The following is a 21,305-nucleotide window of genomic DNA, read 5'->3' as shown; positions in this document are numbered from 1 at the left end:
CATCTTTAATGGATGCAGGGTGACCGGGAGGGTGGTGTACACTGAGAATATGGTTTGGACTATTTCAAATGGGACAGTATATGCATTACCAATATCTCTCAGGAAATATGGGGATCTATCTTATTCCTATACACTGTAAGGCACAGGAAGTGCAACTCCTAATTTGGGCGTCCAGGAACTATGAGAGACACCATGTCTGCTAATCAATGTGTATTTGCTGCAGAGAGGGGGGGGGGGGTTGTCTCCAGCAGCCCCTCCTAAAGAATGTCTACTGATTAACTAAGTGCTTTTGTCTAAAATAGGACAGTATGTTAATTGGGTCTGAGACTATTGATAAGCATGTTAATGAGCTCACCTGGCTGTCTACTAAGGGAGGTAATTATACAGTCATTGTTCATGTGGTATTCTAAAAGTATATATAAATGCTGTGTTTCTTTCAATAAAGGAGAAGAGAGTTACTCTTGATCAAACCTCACTACAGAGCCTTGTCTCGTACTAGGGGGGAAATTATTGATGGGCTTCATGTATGGCGGATTGGAGTGGTCGATAGCTGTCCTGGTGTTCGGGAGCGGATTATCCTAGACGACTGTAACCCCTTTCATACTTGGGGTGTCGTTTCAGCCTCCTTTCCCACATTGAATCAACCGGTGATGGACACCTTATTAAAGGACATCCTATTATCACTACAAAACTCCCTGCGCAATGATTTTACTATCTTAACCAACAAATTCTCCTCGGAAATTAACTCATTAGGAGACAGAGTGAACCACATAGAGAACTCTATGGGGGAAATCACCACCACAATAAATGATTTGGTGGATGCATATGATGACACTCTAGAAGACAGGCAATGGATGAAAGCAAAAAAAAAACTGCCAAGCGCCTGAAATATCAGGTACTATACAGTGGTCACTTGGCCACAAACAATTTCTTCTCAGCATTATTCTACTGGGTGGGGGGTTACAACTGAAAGATCCGGCGATTGACTTTGAATAGGCTGTGATTGGCTACTGATTGTCCACCCCCTCTGCTTACACACAAACTTCAGCTGCTTGGACAGCATGACTTCTACCAGGAGACACTGCCAATCCATCCTGAGTAGGGCTGGGCAGAAGACCTGTCAGCTTCTGATGTCACAGGTTGAGCATCGAACTACAGGCACACTGTGCAAAGCTTAGCATGGTCAGCATGGAACCGAAAGTAGGACATTAGAAGGATCACCAGGTGTTTACAGTGCATGGATGTATTGCAATGCATTATGTTTTTTTTTAAAACAAAATCTAATTCACTTACTGGAGGCACTGACGTATCCCCATCCGGTGGTGACGCATCTCTCTCCTCCATTGAAGACATCAGCGGTAGCAGCCAGACACACGGGGGAAATGCGGTTGGTGAAGGTGGCGGGAGTGGCCAGCTTGATCAGGGTGATGTCATTGGCGGTGGTAAAGGAGCTGTAACTGGGATGTCTGAAGGCCTGAGAAAAGTTATGTTAGAATCAACTTCCTGGAAATGTAGGTGAATCCAACCAGATAATTCCAAACAATCTTCATACACAGACCCTGTGGTTTTTTTTATTGCCCATGTGATCCCTTATAGTACACGCCTGACTTTAAGGACAAAAATAAAAGTAGAGCAGTTATTATTTATTTATTTATTTTAAAAAAACTTACTCTGCCAACATTAATTCTCTGGGTGGCCTCAGTTGATACGGAGCGGTCGAATGCACCCAGGACCACACGGTGGGAAGTTCTGGATGGAAGAGAATAATGGTCATTAGTTGCCATAAGGCTGATATCAGATGTCAGCTCTAATTTATAATCTCAGAATTTTTCATAGACCAGAACCCTTCCCAGCACTTTCGAAATTTATAACTGAAAATTGAAAATATTTTTGAATTCATACATTGACTGCAGAAACCTTTACTGACATATACACACCCATGGTAACTGCTGACATTGCCTTTCTATTACAAAAGGGTATTCATTGTGGTACTTTCAGGCTCCACCACCATCATCTGTCTGGTTATCCGGTCTCATTTCCCAAAAAGCCCAACTTTATAGAAGCCATGCTATACATGCCATGGACTGCCATGAACTAGAAGCTGTATGTAAGTTGTATTTGTGCCAAAAACCAACTGCATGAACAGACAGGGGACACATGGCTGTATGTTTGGGATGTATCTGGTCTATAAACCAGAGGCTCCATATGGACAGTTGGATAAATGGCTCTATATTTAGGATGTATCCGATCTATAAACCAGAGACTCTGGATGAACAGTTGGATACATGGTCCTATATTTGGGATGTATCTGGTCTATAAACCAGAGGGTCTGGCTGGACTGTGGGATAACTGGCTATAAATGTAGGATGTATCCAGTCTATAAACCAGAGGCTCTGGATGGACAGTTGGATAAATGGCTCTTCATTGCACTTTTGAATCTTCTATATTTTGGACTATCTTATTTGAACTTTTAGGCACAGGCTGTGCCATATGTCTCGACATTTTTATAAACTATTTTTATGAATCATTGTTTATCTGTTATCTGTCAATGTGATACAGTTATTATCAGTTATAGCGCAGCTTTCTGTTTGCTATTTATATCTATAGTGTTTTCCCACTACAGCAGCTGCTTATACTTTTTAGTGCTCAGCGCAGTTATTTATAATTTTACATTTTATATTTAGTTGGATAAATGGCTCCATATATAAGATGAATCCTGTCTATAAACCAGAGGCTCTCGATAGACAGTAGGATAACTCGCTCTATATTTCAGATGAAACCGGTTTAAAAAAACAGGGGCTCTGGATGGACAGTTGGATAAATGGCTCTATATTTAGGATGAATCCAGACTATAAACCAGAGGCTCTGGGTGGAGAGTAGGATAAATGGCTCTATATTTAGGATGTATCCGGTCTATAAACCAGAGGCTCTAGATGGACAGTTGGATAAATGGCTCTATATATAGGATGAATCCGGTCTATAAACCAGAGGCTCTAGATGGACAGATTACCAGTGAAGCAGTGCAGTGAATGTGGACTTTGCAGTAGAATATAATCACATAAGACTCACGTGACTCCACAGTGGGCAGCAGTGACAACCCAGAGACTGTTGATGAGGGAACCGCCACAGAAGTGGAAACCAGTGTTATCCTGTGGAAGAAGAGTGGTCAGATCATTGCGTTATTTACTGATAATTGTACCTTCCCTAGGAAGTAAAGCCTCGCTCAGACCAGATCATTGCAGTTTTTGCTTTTACTGCACCTGCACAGTGCACATAAAGGAAAACACTGTAGGTAATTGCACAGGTCAGATCTTTGGGTGCTGTTTCTGTGCCCCAATTTCCTGATTGTAGCATTTTGGGTGCAATCTATAGGGGACAGTAAAGGGCAACTACCTGGTAGACCTTATCACAACTCTAAAACCAAAGAATCCTAAAGTTGACTGTTGTGAATGCACACTTTTCCCATCAGCCACAGAAGAGTCATGGTAATAAATGGAGAAAGGACATTTGCCCTGTGGCCATCAACAGATGTATAAAAAAATTAGACTGTTAAAGTCTATGCACTTTTTAGGATAGGGAAGGGTTAAACTCCTATTAGGTTAATAATGGCTCTGTGTGTCCTGGAGACACAGCGGGAAATGAAAGGAAGTCTCCCCAAAGTAAACAGAATTCCCGTTCTAGAGGGCTGTCATGGGAGTTGATCCCCCCCCCCCCCCCCTCATGGAGACCATTTCCAATTTTTTTATTTCTTCTCACTTTCTGTCTCGTATTGCAATTAAAAACTTGGCAAGGGTTCTAAACCCATTCCCACTTCATCTAAAACTTAGAGCACTAGCCTCATATTTTTAAGTTTAGCCCAACATTGGGTGGCCAAAGCTTCGGTCAGAGTATTGGATGGCAAAGAGCAAACATTTAAAAATGTTAAGGTCACATGAAACATGGTGGTCAGATACTTGGTATAATAATGATATAATGTTATGCTGTCTAGTTTCTGTAAAATGACCTATCGGAAATCAGAGACAATAAAAATGATGCTTTGGTTGCAGAGGCTGTATTTAATCTATAAATCCAGAGGGTGGGGGTGCAAAACCCTTCCTAGTTCCTCTCTTACATTGTATGATAAGGTTCTGGACCAGAATGACAAGGCACAACAAAGAACTTTTGGTCTTACCTGAAGAGACACCTGCCAGGGCCAAGATCCAGAGACGGCATTCTCACCGTTCACAATCCTAGCATAGCCGGAGATAATGGGCTTGATGGCGGGAACACCACAGCCTGGGGAAAACATTTATATTTAAACAATGTATACAATTTACTGTATACTATACACTATACAATATAAAACAATATATGTTAAGTCAGTATCTTGTCTACTTACATTCATAATTAGCATTTTATTTAACTGTAGCACCCACTTAGTTTGGCTGTTAGGTAAAATTAGTTTTTGGCTTGCTCTGTAAGCAGAGGGTTTGATTGCTTTCCCCTGTCTCTAAAAGAGGTTTCTGGAAATTACGAAGGTAGATTTCATATGTTTAGCCTGAGTATTCTGTAGCGCCTAGCCAATTTCTGGGGAGGAGTGCCCAGATGGTGGCTGGGATGCTGGTAAATTTCCTGGAGCCCTGAGTAGATTGTCTTTTCCCCCCCCCCCCAGTGGATGAATCTGTGAGCTGTGAGGAAGGATGAGATTGTTTGCTCCTGGAGCCCATTGTACTGAATACTGGACTACTTTACCAGAGGTGGCACATATGGACTGACTGTGTTCCAGGATCCTATGAGTAGAGCCTCTTTACTCGTTCTCAAGCTACTTCATGGTCCCCAGCCTTGAATCGTGCACTGTTCCAGTCTGCCTTTACCTGTGCTCCAATTATTTCCTGATCCCCAGCTGTGAATTGTAGTCTGTTCCTACTGCGAGGGAAGTGTCCTCTGCCAACAATATCTGACATTTTGGAGAATCCCACATCACTCAAAAACCCCAACCCCAAGTTCTACTGGCAATAAAACTTTAAATGGCCACCCCTAGACTTCATCCTCCACACATCCTTGATAAAAACAGACCAATCAACTAGGCTTTCCATGCACGCTATGAATCTATGTGTATAACTCTATCTGCAAAATATGTTTTAAAATGCAAAGTTTTATGAATTATAATTTATATTACAATGTAGCACAAAAAGTACGTGTACTCACCATATGCTCCGCTGAGCAGGGCCAGACAGGACAGGATCCACAGGGTTGTCATTCTGTTTTTCTTGGTTGAGTAGATGATGGTAAGACCTGCTCAGCTTTTATACACTAAATCAGCCAATCAGGGAAGAGCTCTAGGCCTATGATGAGGACTATTTTCGGTGGCCTTATCAGGATACCTTGAGCAAGTCCAGATATTCCACCAACTTGACCTAGAGAAAAGATATGAGGACACAGGTGTTACAGGAGAATGGCACTTGATGTTTACTCTTGCTGAGGGCTGAAGTAGAGAAATAGTCCACGTAACACAAGTACATTAGTTGCACCATATTACAGAAACATAGAATGGGTTTCAATGGAGATCTGTCATGGAGTCTCATAGATCGTTCCAAATTGTTGTTCTTTTACCATCCTTACATTCCAAATTTCAACCAACACTTCTCAAATGTCCCCTATTGCTGGTCCTAACACTCCGCTGCTCTGGCCATGTTTCTTCTTCCATTCTCTGATCTGCCTTGCTTCCTCAACCATAGGTGAGTAATATCCTCTTCTTTATCTTTATCTTTATCTTTATCTTTACCTTTATCTTTATCTTTATCTAGCCCTTCTGCCAATTTTCTCCTTTACTGCTCAGCAGCCTTGCATCACAGATAGTGCTGACTACAGATCCACCTAAACACAATCGGTTTTGTGGATATTAAGTATGCCCCTAACATTCTAAAGAAAAAATGGTAGCAGGCCATTTTTGTTCTGATAGTTGTCAGATAAAAGCCTTTTCCATTAATTTCTCCTAACCCCTCTTCCCCCAGCATATTTTTTACCATTGGCAACTGATGGACTATATTAGGGCTTGCAGCCTCTTCTCTTCATACATCATTAACCACTTTACCACCGGAGGATTTTGCTGTCTTACGTCTGAGCCACTTTTTGTGATTCGGCACTGTGCGATTTTAACTGACAATTGCGCGGACGTGCGACGCCGTACCCAAACGAAATTGACATCCTTTTTTTCCCACAAACAGAGCTTTCTTTTGGTGGTATTTGATCACCTGTGCAATTTTTACTTTTTGCGCTATAAACAAAAAAAGAGCGTAAATTTTTAAAAAAATAACAATATATTTCACATTTTTTTATATGAAATTCCCCCCCAAAAAAATGTAAAAATCTAAATTTTTTTAAATTTTTGGCCAATTTGTTTTCTGCTACCTATGTTTGGTAAAAAAAATTGCAATTGCAATAATTATTGTGTTTACTAACTAAGGGAAAGATTTCTGTCATTTTTGGTGTTTTTTTTCACTGGCAGGGAAGGGGTTAATTTTTATCGGTGATCAAGGGGTTAATGTATGCCTGTGCTTACTGACGTATGTGGGGGGAGGGGACTATGTGACAGAAGGACAGATCGTAGGTTGAGCTATGCTGAACCCTGCAATCTGAACCTGCCTGTCACATAGTCCCCTCCTAGTCTGACCCTGCCTGTCACTTAGGAGATCCGCCAGCTTGTGTAAAAAATCTCCACACTCGATTCCCCGATGATCGGGGAAGAGCAGCGGTGATCACCGCCGCACCTCCACTGGCCCGACTCCCGCTGTGACTGAATACAGCAGGAGCGAGCCTCCGGTGGCGAGAAGGGGGAATGTCTGGTGACGTAGGTCTACGTCGCCAGACGTTATTGAGCCACTTTGCCGCAGTACAGCTCTAGTGAGCAGTGCGGAAGGGGTTAATCGACAGTGTGCTCAGGCAGGAATCCAGCTCTATATCAGTTCTCTACTTGAAGCTCTCTGTCCACCTGAATGCCAGCTCCTCTCACACTTTGTTACAGGTATGGTCTAAATATATTTCTGACATGGCCCCTGACCTTTTTTTAATCAGATTATTTTTATTGAATTTTTTTCACACAATACAGCACAAAAACAATTTGTCGATTTGTGGTGCCTCAAGTCAAGTATGGGATTTTAAGGGCAGGAGTAAGGCGAGTAAACAGTAGTAGTACAATTTGTAGATAAAATTTATTCACATGTATAATTATATACAGAGATTTGAGTGAATTAATGGGTAAAGTCCCATTGTGATAGTGAAGAGAAAAGAGTAGTAGGTGTGGTTACACGTGAAAATAGTGACTTAGACAAGAAAGGTAGATGGTCCTGCTCTGCTGTTCCTCATATCAAAGAATGGGAAATGGTTGCAGAGAGGGGCCTGATCGGTATTCCAACATGTTTCGGCCCAGTAGCGGCCTTTATCAAGGATGTTACCGATTCTAGGAATAAGTACAGTGAATTGTCAGAAATAGTAGCATATATTTGCTCAAGTTTAAGTTATATATAGAATAGTAGATAAACATACATATTTTTTGTCCACTTTCTGGAGTATTGCTTTCCCAGACTTTTTCCAGGAGCTGCAGGAACAATGCTGTATTGGGTGAGAAAAGTGCGGTATAGTTGTAGTTGGAGCCACAGGTGAAACAACCTGAAGAGTTGTTGGTAATAAGTAGTATAAAAATAATAATAATAATAATAATTACTTCTTGGGCCACGTTTTTTATTGGCTTTCTTCCGTGTCGGCGGCCGCAGGGGCACGTCCGCACGGCTACAAGGGATGCCGCATCTGCCGCGTGCAGACGCATCTCACGTCAGACCACGGACACCGCCCATAGGCGTCACACAGCGCATCACTGCGCATGTGCGACAGCCTTTAAAAGGCCGGGGAACACCTCCAGATCCTCAGTCTCTCCCGGATCGCAGGAGGACAGGACCTGGAGGCAACATGCTGCAACACCATACCAATACCTTCTACAAAACGTAAGCATAGACTTGAAAAGATGTACCAACATCTCTCCACCAAGTCCTTACTTTTCAAACCCTCAGTACTGCATTCAAGGATGTTTATTTATTTTTACCTCAAACCATCCTTTACTTTACTATGCATCTTTCTTATATATCTTGCACCTCAGATGACTCCCATCAATGTGCAAACACCACAGATGATCTCCATCAATGTGGAAAGTTATACACTATAGCCACATTGAACTACATTGGACCAGAAAAAACGTGGCCCAAGAAGTAATTATTATTATTATTATTATTTTTATACTACTTATTACCAACAACTCTTCAGGTTGTTTCACCTGTGGCTCCAACTACAACTATACCGCACTTTTCTCACCCAATACAGCATTGTTCCTGCAGCTCCTGGAAAAAGTCTGGGAAAGCAATACTCCAGAAAGTGGACAAAAAATATGTATGTTTATCTACTATTCTATATATAACTTAAACTTGAGCAAATATATGCTACTATTTCTGACAATTCACTGTACTTATTCCTAGAATCGGTAACATCCTTGATAAAGGCCGCTACTGGGCCGAAACATGTTGGAATACCGATCAGGCCCCTCTCTGCAACCATTTCCCATTCTTTGATATGAGGAACAGCAGAGCAGGACCATCTACCTTTCTTGTCTAAGTCACTATTTTCACGTGTAACCACACCTACTACTCTTTTCTCTTCACTATCACAATGGGACTTTACCCATTAATTCACTCAAATCTCTGTATATAATTATACATGTGAATAAATTTTATCTACAAATTGTACTACTACTGTTTACTCGCCTTACTCCTGCCCTTAAAATCCCATACTTGACTTGAGGCACCACAAATCGACAAACTATACTCTCGGGATGGTGGCAGAAACTATTTCTTTCCCTTCCAGCTAAGATCCAAAAAACATTTCTTCAACTAATACCCCGGATGGATAACACATCCACAGCCTCACGGATCTCTGGAAATACTTATTATTTTACAAACTTATTTTATGGTCGCTAAGCAGCAATAGCACCAAACCTACTACTCCCAGGCAAACATAGCTTGCGCTGTGGTACTATCCACAGTCTCAGCTAAGCCCTGTTGATTGCCTGTCTCTTAAAGCAACATCCTCCTTTTACTCAGCGAGGATGACCGAAGAAGAAGGAGAAAAAGATGTGGGGGACCTGGTTGGTGATGAATGGGAGACTCTTATGTCAGGCATCCACACCAGCTTCAAAGCCAAAGAACAAACAGAATCCGACATCTTGGCATTATTCCGAACATTACAAAAACACTTGGAGAGAAAGTCGGCACTACACTGGCACATTAAAACATTTGAACGCTATATTAGCGAGAAGATCAACCCGGTGGGATTAAGAATCCAAATTTTTCCCACTATGGAAAATGTCACAACTCAACTTAAGAAAGAATGGGAAAACCAACTTAATGAATGTTCTAGGAACTTAATGATTCTTCTACAAGAAGAATATCTGAGACAAATAAAAACCCTAGATCTTGACATCAAAAAAACCTACGAACAACTGGCCCCTCTCAAAAAAGCTCAATTATACAGTGAACAGGAAAACAAACTTAAATCACACCTGGAAGAATATGGAAAGGACATCTTACGGAAAAAAGAAAGAAAATACTGGCGGGACAAGAATGCTTTCGCCCAAGGCAGAGCTTACAAATGGACAAATCAACGAACCAACCGCAGAACCCAATATGGCAGACCTTCAGATAAAACAGGACAACATTATTATTCATCAGACTCATCCTCATATAATTCTGGCCCTGACTATCATAGAAATAGAAGAGGACCACCTCCAAAACAACAAGAACCACAACGTAGAACAGATGAGGAAAACACTCAGGAAAATGAACCCCATTTCCAAGGAACCAATATGGCATATGAACAAACCACACAATCAGGGAACACAGACCAACCCCCCAAAGCCTACAACATGTTTACACGATCAAAGGTCGACCAGAAACAACAGAGTGTTTTTTTAGGGAAAACGAACCCCAAACCCCCCAGGAAACACCAATCGGAGAAGAAACAGGAGGAAGAAAAACGGTAATAAACCTATCATCCCACATACTAACCAAGGAACAAAATGAAGTGCTATCTCTAGGCCTTTCCTTTTGTCCTAATACATGCCTAGACAAGTTTGAAACCATTAAAGACGTCAACTTATTTGCCAGAAATCTACTACTCAAAACTCTTTATCACAAACAACCCCAACCACAAGCCACACCTACACTTACAGCGGCTGAGTTCAGAGCCATCCGGGACCTCAACCTACTACTCCAAGAAAGTGACCTAGATGACTGGGATGATCCCAGTGAACCAGACCAAGACTCTGACAATGAGGAACCAGAAGCAACTACAGACATACCTACTTTCAAAAAGAAATCAAATAAATTCCCTTCCTTTAACACCAACCCAGCAATCGCACTGTTTGTGCGACAAACCACAAAAGACATAGAAGCAATCAGAGAGAAAAAACATATGTCTAACCTGACCAACAAACAAAAACGAGCTCTTCAAGAACTCAAAAATAACGACACAATTATCATCAAGCCATCTGACAAAGGAGGCAATGTAGTTGTTATGAGCAAAGAAAAATACAAAAATATGTGCCACACAATACTCTCTAACACCAAATGCTACAAACAGATTGCCCCAATTATGATCAAATCATATGATCAAATCTTCTACACCAAAGTGGATAATGCATTCCGGGAAGGTACCATTTCCCAGAACCTATGGGAATATATAAGGACACCACACCCCAAAACTCCGACATTATATGCACTACCCAAACTGCATAAAAACATGGATGACCCACCTGGAAGACCGATTATATCCGGGAATGGAAGCATCTCAGAGTCCATGAGTAAAGTTATTGACCGATACTTACGCCCTCATGTCAAAGACCTGCCTTCTTATACTCAAGACACACTTCATCTTCTCAGGATACTTAATGACATCACCATACCAGAAGAAACCTACCTAATCACGATTGACGTGGAATCTTTATACAACAACATACCTCACACCAAAGGAATACAAATTATCGAAAAAACACTTCGCTGCCACAATCAACGTGATCAAAAATTCAACCTGTTCATCACAGACATGCTACAATACATACTCAATTATAATGTCTTCACATTCGGTGGCAACTACTACATCCAAACGTGCGGGGTTGCGATGGGAACCAGCTGCGCGCCCTCGTACGCCAATATTTACTTAGGCTCATGGGAGCAAGAATTTCTATCAAGTGAAGTAAACACCATCTATACTGACAAGATTCTCATATGGCAAAGATATATTGACGATATATTGATTATTTGGAACGGACCAGAACACATGATACTTGAGTTATTAACCAAGATGAATCAAAACGAATACAATATGTTTTTCACAATGTCATATAACAAACATCAAATATCGTTTCTTGATACCCTAATATATAAAGACCCCACAGGAAAAATCTCCACCACTCTCTATAGAAAGGAGACAGCAGGCAATTCCATTCTTCATGCCTCAAGCTTTCATCCACAACCCCTCATTCACTCCATACCCTATAGCCAATACCTCAGAATCAAGAGAAATTGTAATGACCCAGCCAACTTCAAATTGGAAGCTGATGCACTCACTTCCCGATTCCTAGAAAGAGGCTACACCAAAACCTCTCTACGCAAGGCATACAATCGGGCCAACAACAAAGATAGAGAAATGCTTCTCTTCAAAAACAAGCAATCCAGCAAAACCGGAATTGATACTCGCATCATCATCAGATTCACCAACGAACACCAGGAAATTAGAAACATCTTTACTAAGAATTGGCCCATCCTCATGGAAGAACCCAGCACCTCGAAGTTCCTACCACACCACCCACCTATTACTTTTAGGAAAGCAGGCTCCCTCCAACAACAACTGGTACGTAGTGAATTCCAGGAAGGATCAAAAAGAGACCCATGCAAGAACAAAGGCACCTTTCCATGCGGAGACTGCGCCCAATGCCCTGTCATCCGCCAAATAACTAATACTATCTTACCGAACGGAGAACCATTTCAACCCAAGCACTTTTGCAACTGCAAAACCAAAGGAATAATATACATGATGACCTGCGAATGCGGGTCCTTCTACATAGGAAAGACCCGACAGGAATTTGGGAAGAGGGTCAACCAACACCTCCAAACCATGCACATTGGCAATTTCTATGTGCCTTTAGGCAGACACGTAAGGGACAACCACAACTATAAAATGCCCAAAATCAACTTCATGGCCCTGGACAGGATCCACATCCCACTACGTGGGGGGGACTGGAACAAAACGTTATTACAACTAGAAATGCGTTGGATTACTCTTCTCAAGGCCACCATCCCACCAGGGCTAAATGAAGCCCAAAGTTATCGTCCATTCCTCCCAGGTTTCTCTTCCGGCAAAAAAGACTAAACTCATACCAAGGAAATCCACCTCCATTTAGACCAACCTACAATTGGCCATTTTTTGGCCATCCTACTCCCCAATACATGCCGAAAACATGATACCGGGATACCTGACCATAGAATACCCTCCCTACTCGGACCCTATCCAGACCGTCTCACATCCCCTCTCCCTTCATGATTATATTGCTGCAACTATATATATCAATATATATTATATCTTGTTTATTTATTTAATCTTCCTCATATGTACTTAATTGGTATTTACACGTCTGTACATATACTGTCATGACACTGTTCATCCACTTCTTTTGCTTATTTCCTGCACTCCAGGAACTCCCGGCACGGAAAGCCCCGATTCCCCTTTTGGATCGGGGCATTTTTAAGCCAATCGGTCGGTCCTGCACCCTCCACTATCCCCCTTGGGATTTATTGGCTTTCTTCCGTGTCGGCGGCCGCAGGGGCACGTCCGCACGGCTACAAGGGATGCCGCATCTGCCGCGTGCAGACGCATCTCACGTCAGACCACGGACACCGCCCATAGGCGTCACACAGCGCATCACTGCGCATGTGCGACAGCCTTTAAAAGGCCGGGGAACACCTCCAGATCCTCAGTCTCTCCCGGATCGCAGGAGGACAGGACCTGGAGGCAACATGCTGCAACACCATACCAATACCTTCTACAAAACGTAAGCATAGACTTGAAAAGATGTACCAACATCTCTCCACCAAGTCCTTACTTTTCAAACCCTCAGTACTGCATTCAAGGATGTTTATTTATTTTTACCTCAAACCATCCTTTACTTTACTATGCATCTTTCTTATATATCTTGCACCTCAGATGACTCCCATCAATGTGCAAACACCACAGATGATCTCCATCAATGTGGAAAGTTATACACTATAGCCACATTGAACTACATTGGACCAGAAAAAACGTGGCCCAAGAAGTAATTATTATTATTATTATTATTTTTATACTACTTATTACCAACAACTCTTCAGGTTGTTTCACCTGTGGCTCCAACTACAACTATACCGCACTTTTCTCACCCAATACAGCATTGTTCCTGCAGCTCCTGGAAAAAGTCTGGGAAAGCAATACTCCAGAAAGTGGACAAAAAATATGTATGTTTATCTACTATTCTATATATAACTTAAACTTGAGCAAATATATGCTACTATTTCTGACAATTCACTGTACTTATTCCTAGAATCGGTAACATCCTTGATAAAGGCCGCTACTGGGCCGAAACATGTTGGAATACCGATCAGGCCCCTCTCTGCAACCATTTCCCATTCTTTGATATGAGGAACAGCAGAGCAGGACCATCTACCTTTCTTGTCTAAGTCACTATTTTCACGTGTAACCACACCTACTACTCTTTTCTCTTCACTATCACAATGGGACTTTACCCATTAATTCACTCAAATCTCTGTATATAATTATACATGTGAATAAATTTTATCTACAAATTGTACTACTACTGTTTACTCGCCTTACTCCTGCCCTTAAAATCCCATACTTGACTTGAGGCACCACAAATCGACAAACTATACTCTCGGGATGGTGGCAGAAACTATTTCTTTCCCTTCCAGCTAAGATCCAAAAAACATTTCTTAAACAGCACAAAAACAAAACCAACAAACAGGCGATAAAGCATCAAGATTGCATAAATAGTCAGAGTAGCCTAGAATAAGCAGTGATAACATCATAAGGAACAAGGACCAATAGAAAATGATGCAAAAACACACCCAATGATCAGTGTACTGTAGCATTATCTCTACAATTTATGCATGATACTTATCAACCACCAAAGTATACAGAATGACGCCATCGCCAACAGCAAAACAAAACAGGGGAATTCTAGTGAACTACCTACAGGGAGGGCGCTAATAATAGTGTCCTGCTAGCAAACTCAAATTAAATATGGGGAGCATCGAGCAGAGTCCCCCCTTGTCTGCCTGATCAGAAAAGTAAAACACACGGCCATACTATGTTGAGGAAAGTACCCCTCCCATAAGCCTGTTAGAAACCAGATGAAGGGGAGCTAGGCCTGGAACGTCAAGCCAAGGGCCCCAGTTGCGATCAAATTTCAGCGCATTCCCTCTGTGTTTATATGTAAGATGTTCCCTATTCAGGAGCACCTTAACTTCCTCTATCCACTCAGTATGAGAAGGTGCGAGGGCGGAAATACATCAGTTTCCTGGCAAGAAAAAGAACCCCGAGGACCGCAGTATGTACCGTAGGAGGATAGAGCTCTTCATCCAGCCATCCCAGAATACACAGTTTCGGTTCCACAGGCAGATTCAACCTCCAAATGTCATTAATTGAGCGCATAACTGCATGCCAGTAGCGATGCAACTTCGGGCACCTCCAAAGCATGTTCAACAGGTCGCCTGTGTGCACCTTGCATCGGGAGCAATGGGGGGAATCCCTCCTTTGCCAGCTATGCAAGCGCTGCGGAGTCCTATACGTGCGATGTAAAATAAAAAGTTGCGTACGCTTTTGCGAAGAGGACAAAGAGACCCTAAGTATATTATCTAGAATGCCAGTCCACTCCTCAGAGGAGATGGGACCCAGATCCTCAGCCCAAGCCTCCCTGCATTTAAATGACATAGCCCTAGAAATTTGTTCCATAAAAGCTGTGTATAGTGAGGAGATTTGCCCCTTTTTAACTGTAGAGCTCACCAAATTAATACGTATAACAGGGTGGCATAGACCCCAGGGAGAGACTGGGAGGTAAGAGCGTGCCGCAGCTGCAAGTACTGAGAAAAGAGGGAGTTGGGTAGTCCAAACTCATCACGAATAGTTTGGAAGTCCTTAAGAACACTCCCCTGTACAACTGCGAGATAAATCGCACTCCATAACCGTCCCATCTCAGAGAGCTCCGTAGTTTATCCAATTCGGGATAATTAGCATTGTTTATAATGCGGGAGTACTTTGAGAAACCATCATAAGCAAAATGTTTCTTAGCTCTCTGCCAAATCCTATCAAGGAGCACCAGGGTGGGACAGCCAGGAGAGTCCCGCAGGACGCCTGCTTCCAAGGGTTCCACCAGCGCCCCACCTGCCAGATGCGTCTGGATGACCCACCTGACAGGATCAGAGTCACTGTCCAGTAACCAACCTGTAACGTGTTGCAGCTGGGACGACAAGAAATAATAGTAGGGGTTTGGTACAGCCAATCCGCCACTATCCTTAGCCTCCTGAAGTGTCTCTAAACAAATTCTAGGTGACTGTTTTCTCCAAATGAGCGCACGGTAGACCGTGTTGAATTGTTTGAAAATGTGAATGGGGATCCACACCGGTGCGTTATGCAATACATACAGCAACTGCGGATTCCAAATCATCTTGATCAGATTGCATCTGCCAACCACCGACAGAGGCAGCTGGCCAACTTCTCTCGGAACTTATGCAGTAGAGGGAGAACATTAAGTTTAATATATTGCCCCAGATCAGGGTGGATCACCACTCCCAAATAGCGGAACCGGTCCACCACCAGAATCTGCGACGCCACAGGGGGTAATGCGACCTCAAGGGGGTCCAGCGGCAGCAAGACACATTTGTACCAGTTGATCTGAAAGCCCGAGAAGCATCCGAATCTGCCAATCAGGTGCATCAACGCAACCAGAGAACCCGAGGTGTCACCTAAAAATAATAGCGCGTCATCAGCATATAATGCAATTTTGTCTTCTCCCGCACCCCTTCGAAAACCAATGATAGCCAGTCGGCCCTGACAGCCGCTGCCAGGGGCTCCACAGCTAGGGAAAACAGCAGGGGCGACAGCGGGCACCCCTGCCTAGTGCCCCTGTGTAAAGGGGAACAACTGAGAAATTGTTAACCCGGAGACAGGCTGTAGGTGCCCTATACAGCAATTTAATCCATTTAATAAAGGAGGGACCGAAGCCAAAGCGCTCAAGGGCCGCCCATAGGTACTGCTACTCCACGCTATCGAAGGCTTTAGCAGCATCAAGTGATAGTATCGCTCTATGACCACAGTTATCTGGAGGTAACTGCATATTCAAGTATAATCTACGAATGTTGGTAGCTGTGGACCTGCCCGGTATAAACCCAGACTGGTCCCCATGAACCAATTTAGCAATCACCTTAGACAAGCGGGTAGCCAACACTTTAGCTAGTAATTTCAAATCAGTGGGCAATAAAGAGATTGGTCTATAAGATTCAGGACGAGTCGGATCCTTCCCGGGCTTTAAAAGAACCACCACCACCGCTTCATACATAGATCGGGGGAGCTCCCCCTCTTCAAAAGAGGCCTGAATAATGGTAAGCAGCTCAGGCAGCAAGACCCCACCAAAGGTTTTTTACAGCTCAACAGTGATCCCATCCGTCCCCGGCGATTTAGATTTGGGGAACGATGCCAAAGCCTCCTGGAGTTCCTCCAACTTAATGGGGGAGTCCAGCATAGTTTGTTCTCTAGTGGAAACCTGTGGCAACTGAAGCTCCCGAAGGAAGGTCTGTAGGTCCTCCGGGTCATAAGACACCTTGGAGGAGTGCAGATCCTCAAAAAAAAGACCGGAATCCCTGCAAGAAATCAGCCGTGTCATCGACCACCCGAGCTGGAGGAAGAACCAACCGATGGATTATTGATGGAGGGCGCTGCGCCCGGGAAATAAGAGCAAGTATGTGACCGGTTTTCTCCCCCTCTTCAAAATGAGCCTGAGATGTGAAGAAACGCTTATGGTCCACCTGCTGTTGTTGTACAGAGCGAAAGAAACTCTGTTCTTCCAACCAGCAGCCCTCAGAGTCTGACGTGGGGGAGTTTAAGTAATCAGGTTCGGCGCGAAGCACTGCCTCACTGGCATCCTGTGCCCAGCGCCGACTCTTAGATTTAATAGTAGACACCTTTTTAATGCATAAACCCCGTAAAAACGCCTTCATACCGTCCCACACCACACCATGAGCTGCAGAGTGTCTGTTGTCAGTAAAAAAATGTTCCAGGTGGGTATTGAATGAGGCATGATCCGAGAACAGTGGCAGCCAAAACGGATTCCGCTTCCAGTGCATAGGCAGCCTGGTCCCTGGGAAACAAAGACAAACCTGTACCGGGGAATGATCGGATAGGCCCCTGGCTAAATAAGTAACCTCGGGTGTGAGGGTGTGAACTAGATCCGAGCCAAAGGCTAGGTCAATGCGGGATCATTTAGAATGGGACAAGGAGTGGCAGGAAAATCCGGCCTCAAGGGGATGCTTACTGTGCCAAAGATCCACAAGATGATTAAAACATAATAAAATGTATTCCAAACCAGATCTGTGGCGTTGCTGGGGGTCACAGGATGACCGAGCTGCTGGGTGAGCCGGAACTGTGTAGATGATCACAGCAGGGAACCAGGCATAAGGGAGAAGGATCTTATGTGCCAAAAGCAGACCGGACCAGCCGGTAAGGTGGCGTGGCTTCCTCCCACCCGATAGTGTGGCTGCTCGCACTGAAGCAGTATAGACGTGCCGCGGAGCCGCCAACCAGAGGTATCCACAGCGGAGGCCGCTACTCGTAAGCGGCGTCAGCAAGCGTCGGGACCTGGCCTGGAAAGCATCAGAGTTGCCGTGACGACATGTTTCGCACTGCTGTGCTTTGTCAAAGTCACGGGAGGAACAGCAACCTGAACATTTAAGGTGGAGGAGGGGGCGGGCACCCAGTGTCTCGATATCATCATTAACCCCTCAACATCCACTCTTATAAAAGATTTTTTAAAAAGGAACATAGATAAAAGCAATTGCTACTGCATAAACAGTTGGTAATGCTAGTGGACATATGCATTCAGTACTGGTACAAACATAAAACTGCAGATATGAGAAAGAATAATAAAAAAAAAAAAAAATAATAAAAAAAACGCCAAAATAAATAAAAAAAAAAAAAAAAACGCATAATAAAAATGCATAAAAAAATAAATAAATAAATGCAAAATAGAAACAAAAATGACCGGATGCAAGGACAACAACAACAATGATGAAATATATGTATAACAAAGAAAAAAAAAATGCATAATAAAAACGCATTAAAAAAAAAAAAAAAAACCCACAGACAGATTACACAATTGTGTGTACCTCCAACTCCTCATTCAAGCCCCCAGGGGCCAAAGACCCAAATTTAAATATCCAAAAAGTCTCCCTCTTACATAGGAGGGAGAATCTCTCATTGTCAGTCAAGGTGCCTTTAGGGATGGATTCTATAGCCATTACCTCAAGCGCCTTAAGATCTTTTTTGTGGACTTGTAGGAAGTGGCGAGGGACGCTATGTTTATCGCACCCTTTGTGGATTAACCTCCGGTGTTCACCTATTCGGGTTCGCATTGTTCTTATAGTCCGTCCTACATATAATAAATTACATGGGCACTTCAAAACGTACACCACATAGTCAGTGGAGCAAGTGATGAACTGCTTGATCTGGTATTCCCTGCCTGACCCATCGCAGATCATGGTCCGTCCATGTTGGATGAACTGGCATGTTAGACAACCCCTCTTCCTGCATTGGAACACCCCTGTTCGATTGTCAAAGAATGTTCTAATGTCCGATAGGGGGCCAGTCGTTGTGCTCTTGAGTTTGCTTGGTGCCAGAATGTTTTTTACCGTTCTGGCCCTGCGGAAGGTGATCTGAGGTGTAGGTGGTAAAAGGGGAGCCAATCTTTGATCTAATTTTAGAATGTTAAAATGTTTCTTTATAATTTTACCAATTAAAGAGAATTGGTCATTGAAGGTTGTGATAAACCTAACGCCATTGGTGTTCTTATTGGACGCTACAGATTCCTTGGGACGGCTGGAAACAATCTGTTCGTCAAACGCCTTCTTAACCAACCCAGATGGATACCCTTTCTCTAGAAATTTTTGAGACATATGGACTCCCTGAGAGAGGTACTCACTATCTTTAGAACAGTTTCTCCTCAACCTATTAAACTGGCCTCTCGGAATGTTATTCTTCCATGATGGGTGGTGACTAGTGTTGAGCGAACACGGACTGTATTATTCGTGTTCGTACCGAATAATTGGATTTTTTGTACCCGAACACGGACACGGACACTTTACTGTATGTTCGGGTAAAAATCCGTGTTCGGTCGTTTTATTTCCGGGTTTTGCATGCTTTGGCGCTCTTTTCATGGCGGGCTTTCAACAGCCAATCAACAATCGTTTAACTGGTGTGCCTTAAGCCATCCCAGCCATGCCTGCAAATGTCTCAGTAGCTGTGATTGGCCGTCTGAAGCATGTGACCAAGTCTTTATAAGTTCGAGGCAGCCGCAGCGGCGTCATTATGCTGCTTAGATTCAGGGACAGAGCACACATCAACGTGCTGGCTGCTGATTAGGGAAAGATAGGCAGGAAAAAACCATTTGTGTCCGGATAGAATTGAGGGACAGGTCGGAGTGTTTAGGCAGGGCGAGTTGTAGGCATTTTAGGGATAGAGTCTGCTGAATTATAGGGTCAGTGTCTTCTACAAACTACAATCGATATTGCTGTGTGGGGGGTGGGGTGAATCTGCACTCAATCCTGATCTACGATCTCTTCTCAATCCTGTTAGGGACAGAGTCTGCTGAATTTTAGGGAAACTGTGTTCTACAAACTACAATCGATATTGCTGTGTGGTGTGGGATTGGAGATAGGCAGGTGTCAGTGATCCACATCCATTTTTCTGTGTGTGAGCTGCAGTGAACACAATCTTTTTGGGCTGCAGTGAACACAATCTTTTTGGGCTGCAGTGAACACAATCTTTTTGGGCTGCAGTGAACACAATCTTTTTGGGCTGCAGTGAACACAATCTTTTTGGGCTGCAGTGAACACAATCTTTTTGGGGTGCAGTGAACAAAATCTTTTTGGGGTGCAGTGAACACAATCCTTTTTGGTGTGCAGTGAACACAATCTTTGTGGGGTGCAGTGAACAAAATCCTTTGTGGGGTGCAGTGAACACAATCTTTTTGGGGTGCAGTGAACAAAATCCTTTTTGGGGTGCAGTGAACAACATCCTTTTTGGGGTGCAGTGAACACAATCTTTTTGGGGTGCAGTGAACAAAATCCTTTGTGGGGTGCAGTGAACACAATCTTTTTGGGGTGCAGTGAACACAATCTTTTTGGGGTGGAGTGAACAACATCCTTTTTGGGGTGCAGTGAACAAAATCCTTTTTGGGGTGCAGTGAACAAAATCATTTTTGGGGTGCAGTGAACACAATCTTTTTGGGGTGCAGTGAACACAATCTTTGTGGGGTGCAGTGAACACAATCTTTTTGGGGTGGAGTGAACAACATCCTTTTTGGGGTGCAGTGAACAACATCCTTTTTGGGGTGCAGTGAACACAATCTTTTTGGGGTGCAGTGAACACAATCTTTGTGGGGTACAGTGAACAGAATCTTTGTGGGGTGCAGTGAACACAATCTTTGGGGGGTACAGTGAACACAATCTTTGTGAGGTGCAGTGAACACAATCTTTGTGGGGTGCAGTGAACACAATCATTGTGGGGTGCAGTGAACTCAATCTTTGTGGGGTACAGTGAACACAATCTCATACTTCTGAAGGTTTGAGGGTGCTGCCTGTTCCATACTCCCCCTACTCCTCATCTAGCCTTTTAGGGGTACAAACAATAGTAATTGGGGCCTAGTGTGGTTGTGTACGTGTGATATACATACACTTTTTTGGGATCATATTTTCTATTCCGCTATTTAATCAAAAACCTTTGGGGATCAGTTAAATTGGGGGATAGTCTGTGTTGGTACGTGTGAGAGAGATCCACCTTTCCAAGTTGTTGGGGTTCATCTCATACTTCTGAAGGTTTGAGGGTGCTGCCTGTTCCATACTCCCCCTACTCCTCATCTAGCCTTTTAGGGGTACAAACAATAGTAATTGGGGCCCAGTGTGGTTGTG

At 43.3% G+C, this 21,305-nt stretch overlaps 1 protein-coding gene across 1 annotated transcript in view; it reads right to left on the bottom strand.

Moving 5' to 3' along the window:
* LOC309551104 (uncharacterized protein) overlaps positions 1–21,305 on the bottom strand; it is a gene marked incomplete at both ends in the record, with an annotated part of 215,915 nt that overhangs the window by 107,425 nt on the left and 87,185 nt on the right. Inside the window, 6 exons of the mRNA XM_082251550.1 lie at positions 1,294–1,474; positions 1,671–1,749; positions 3,070–3,149; positions 4,172–4,275; positions 5,188–5,274; positions 5,364–5,396. Coding sequence (XP_082107676.1) covers positions 1,294–1,474; positions 1,671–1,749; positions 3,070–3,149; positions 4,172–4,275; positions 5,188–5,274; positions 5,364–5,396 — 564 coding nt within the window. The remainder of the gene's footprint in view (positions 1–1,293; positions 1,475–1,670; positions 1,750–3,069; positions 3,150–4,171; positions 4,276–5,187; positions 5,275–5,363; positions 5,397–21,305) is intronic.

This window comes from Pelophylax lessonae, assembly GCF_965119305.1.
Source record: "Pelophylax lessonae genome assembly, chromosome: 1".
In the NCBI taxonomy this organism is placed as follows: Eukaryota; Metazoa; Chordata; class Amphibia; order Anura; family Ranidae; genus Pelophylax; species Pelophylax lessonae.
The sequence above is the reverse complement of the archived record's forward strand: the minus strand, read 5'-3'. Positions and strand labels throughout refer to the sequence as shown.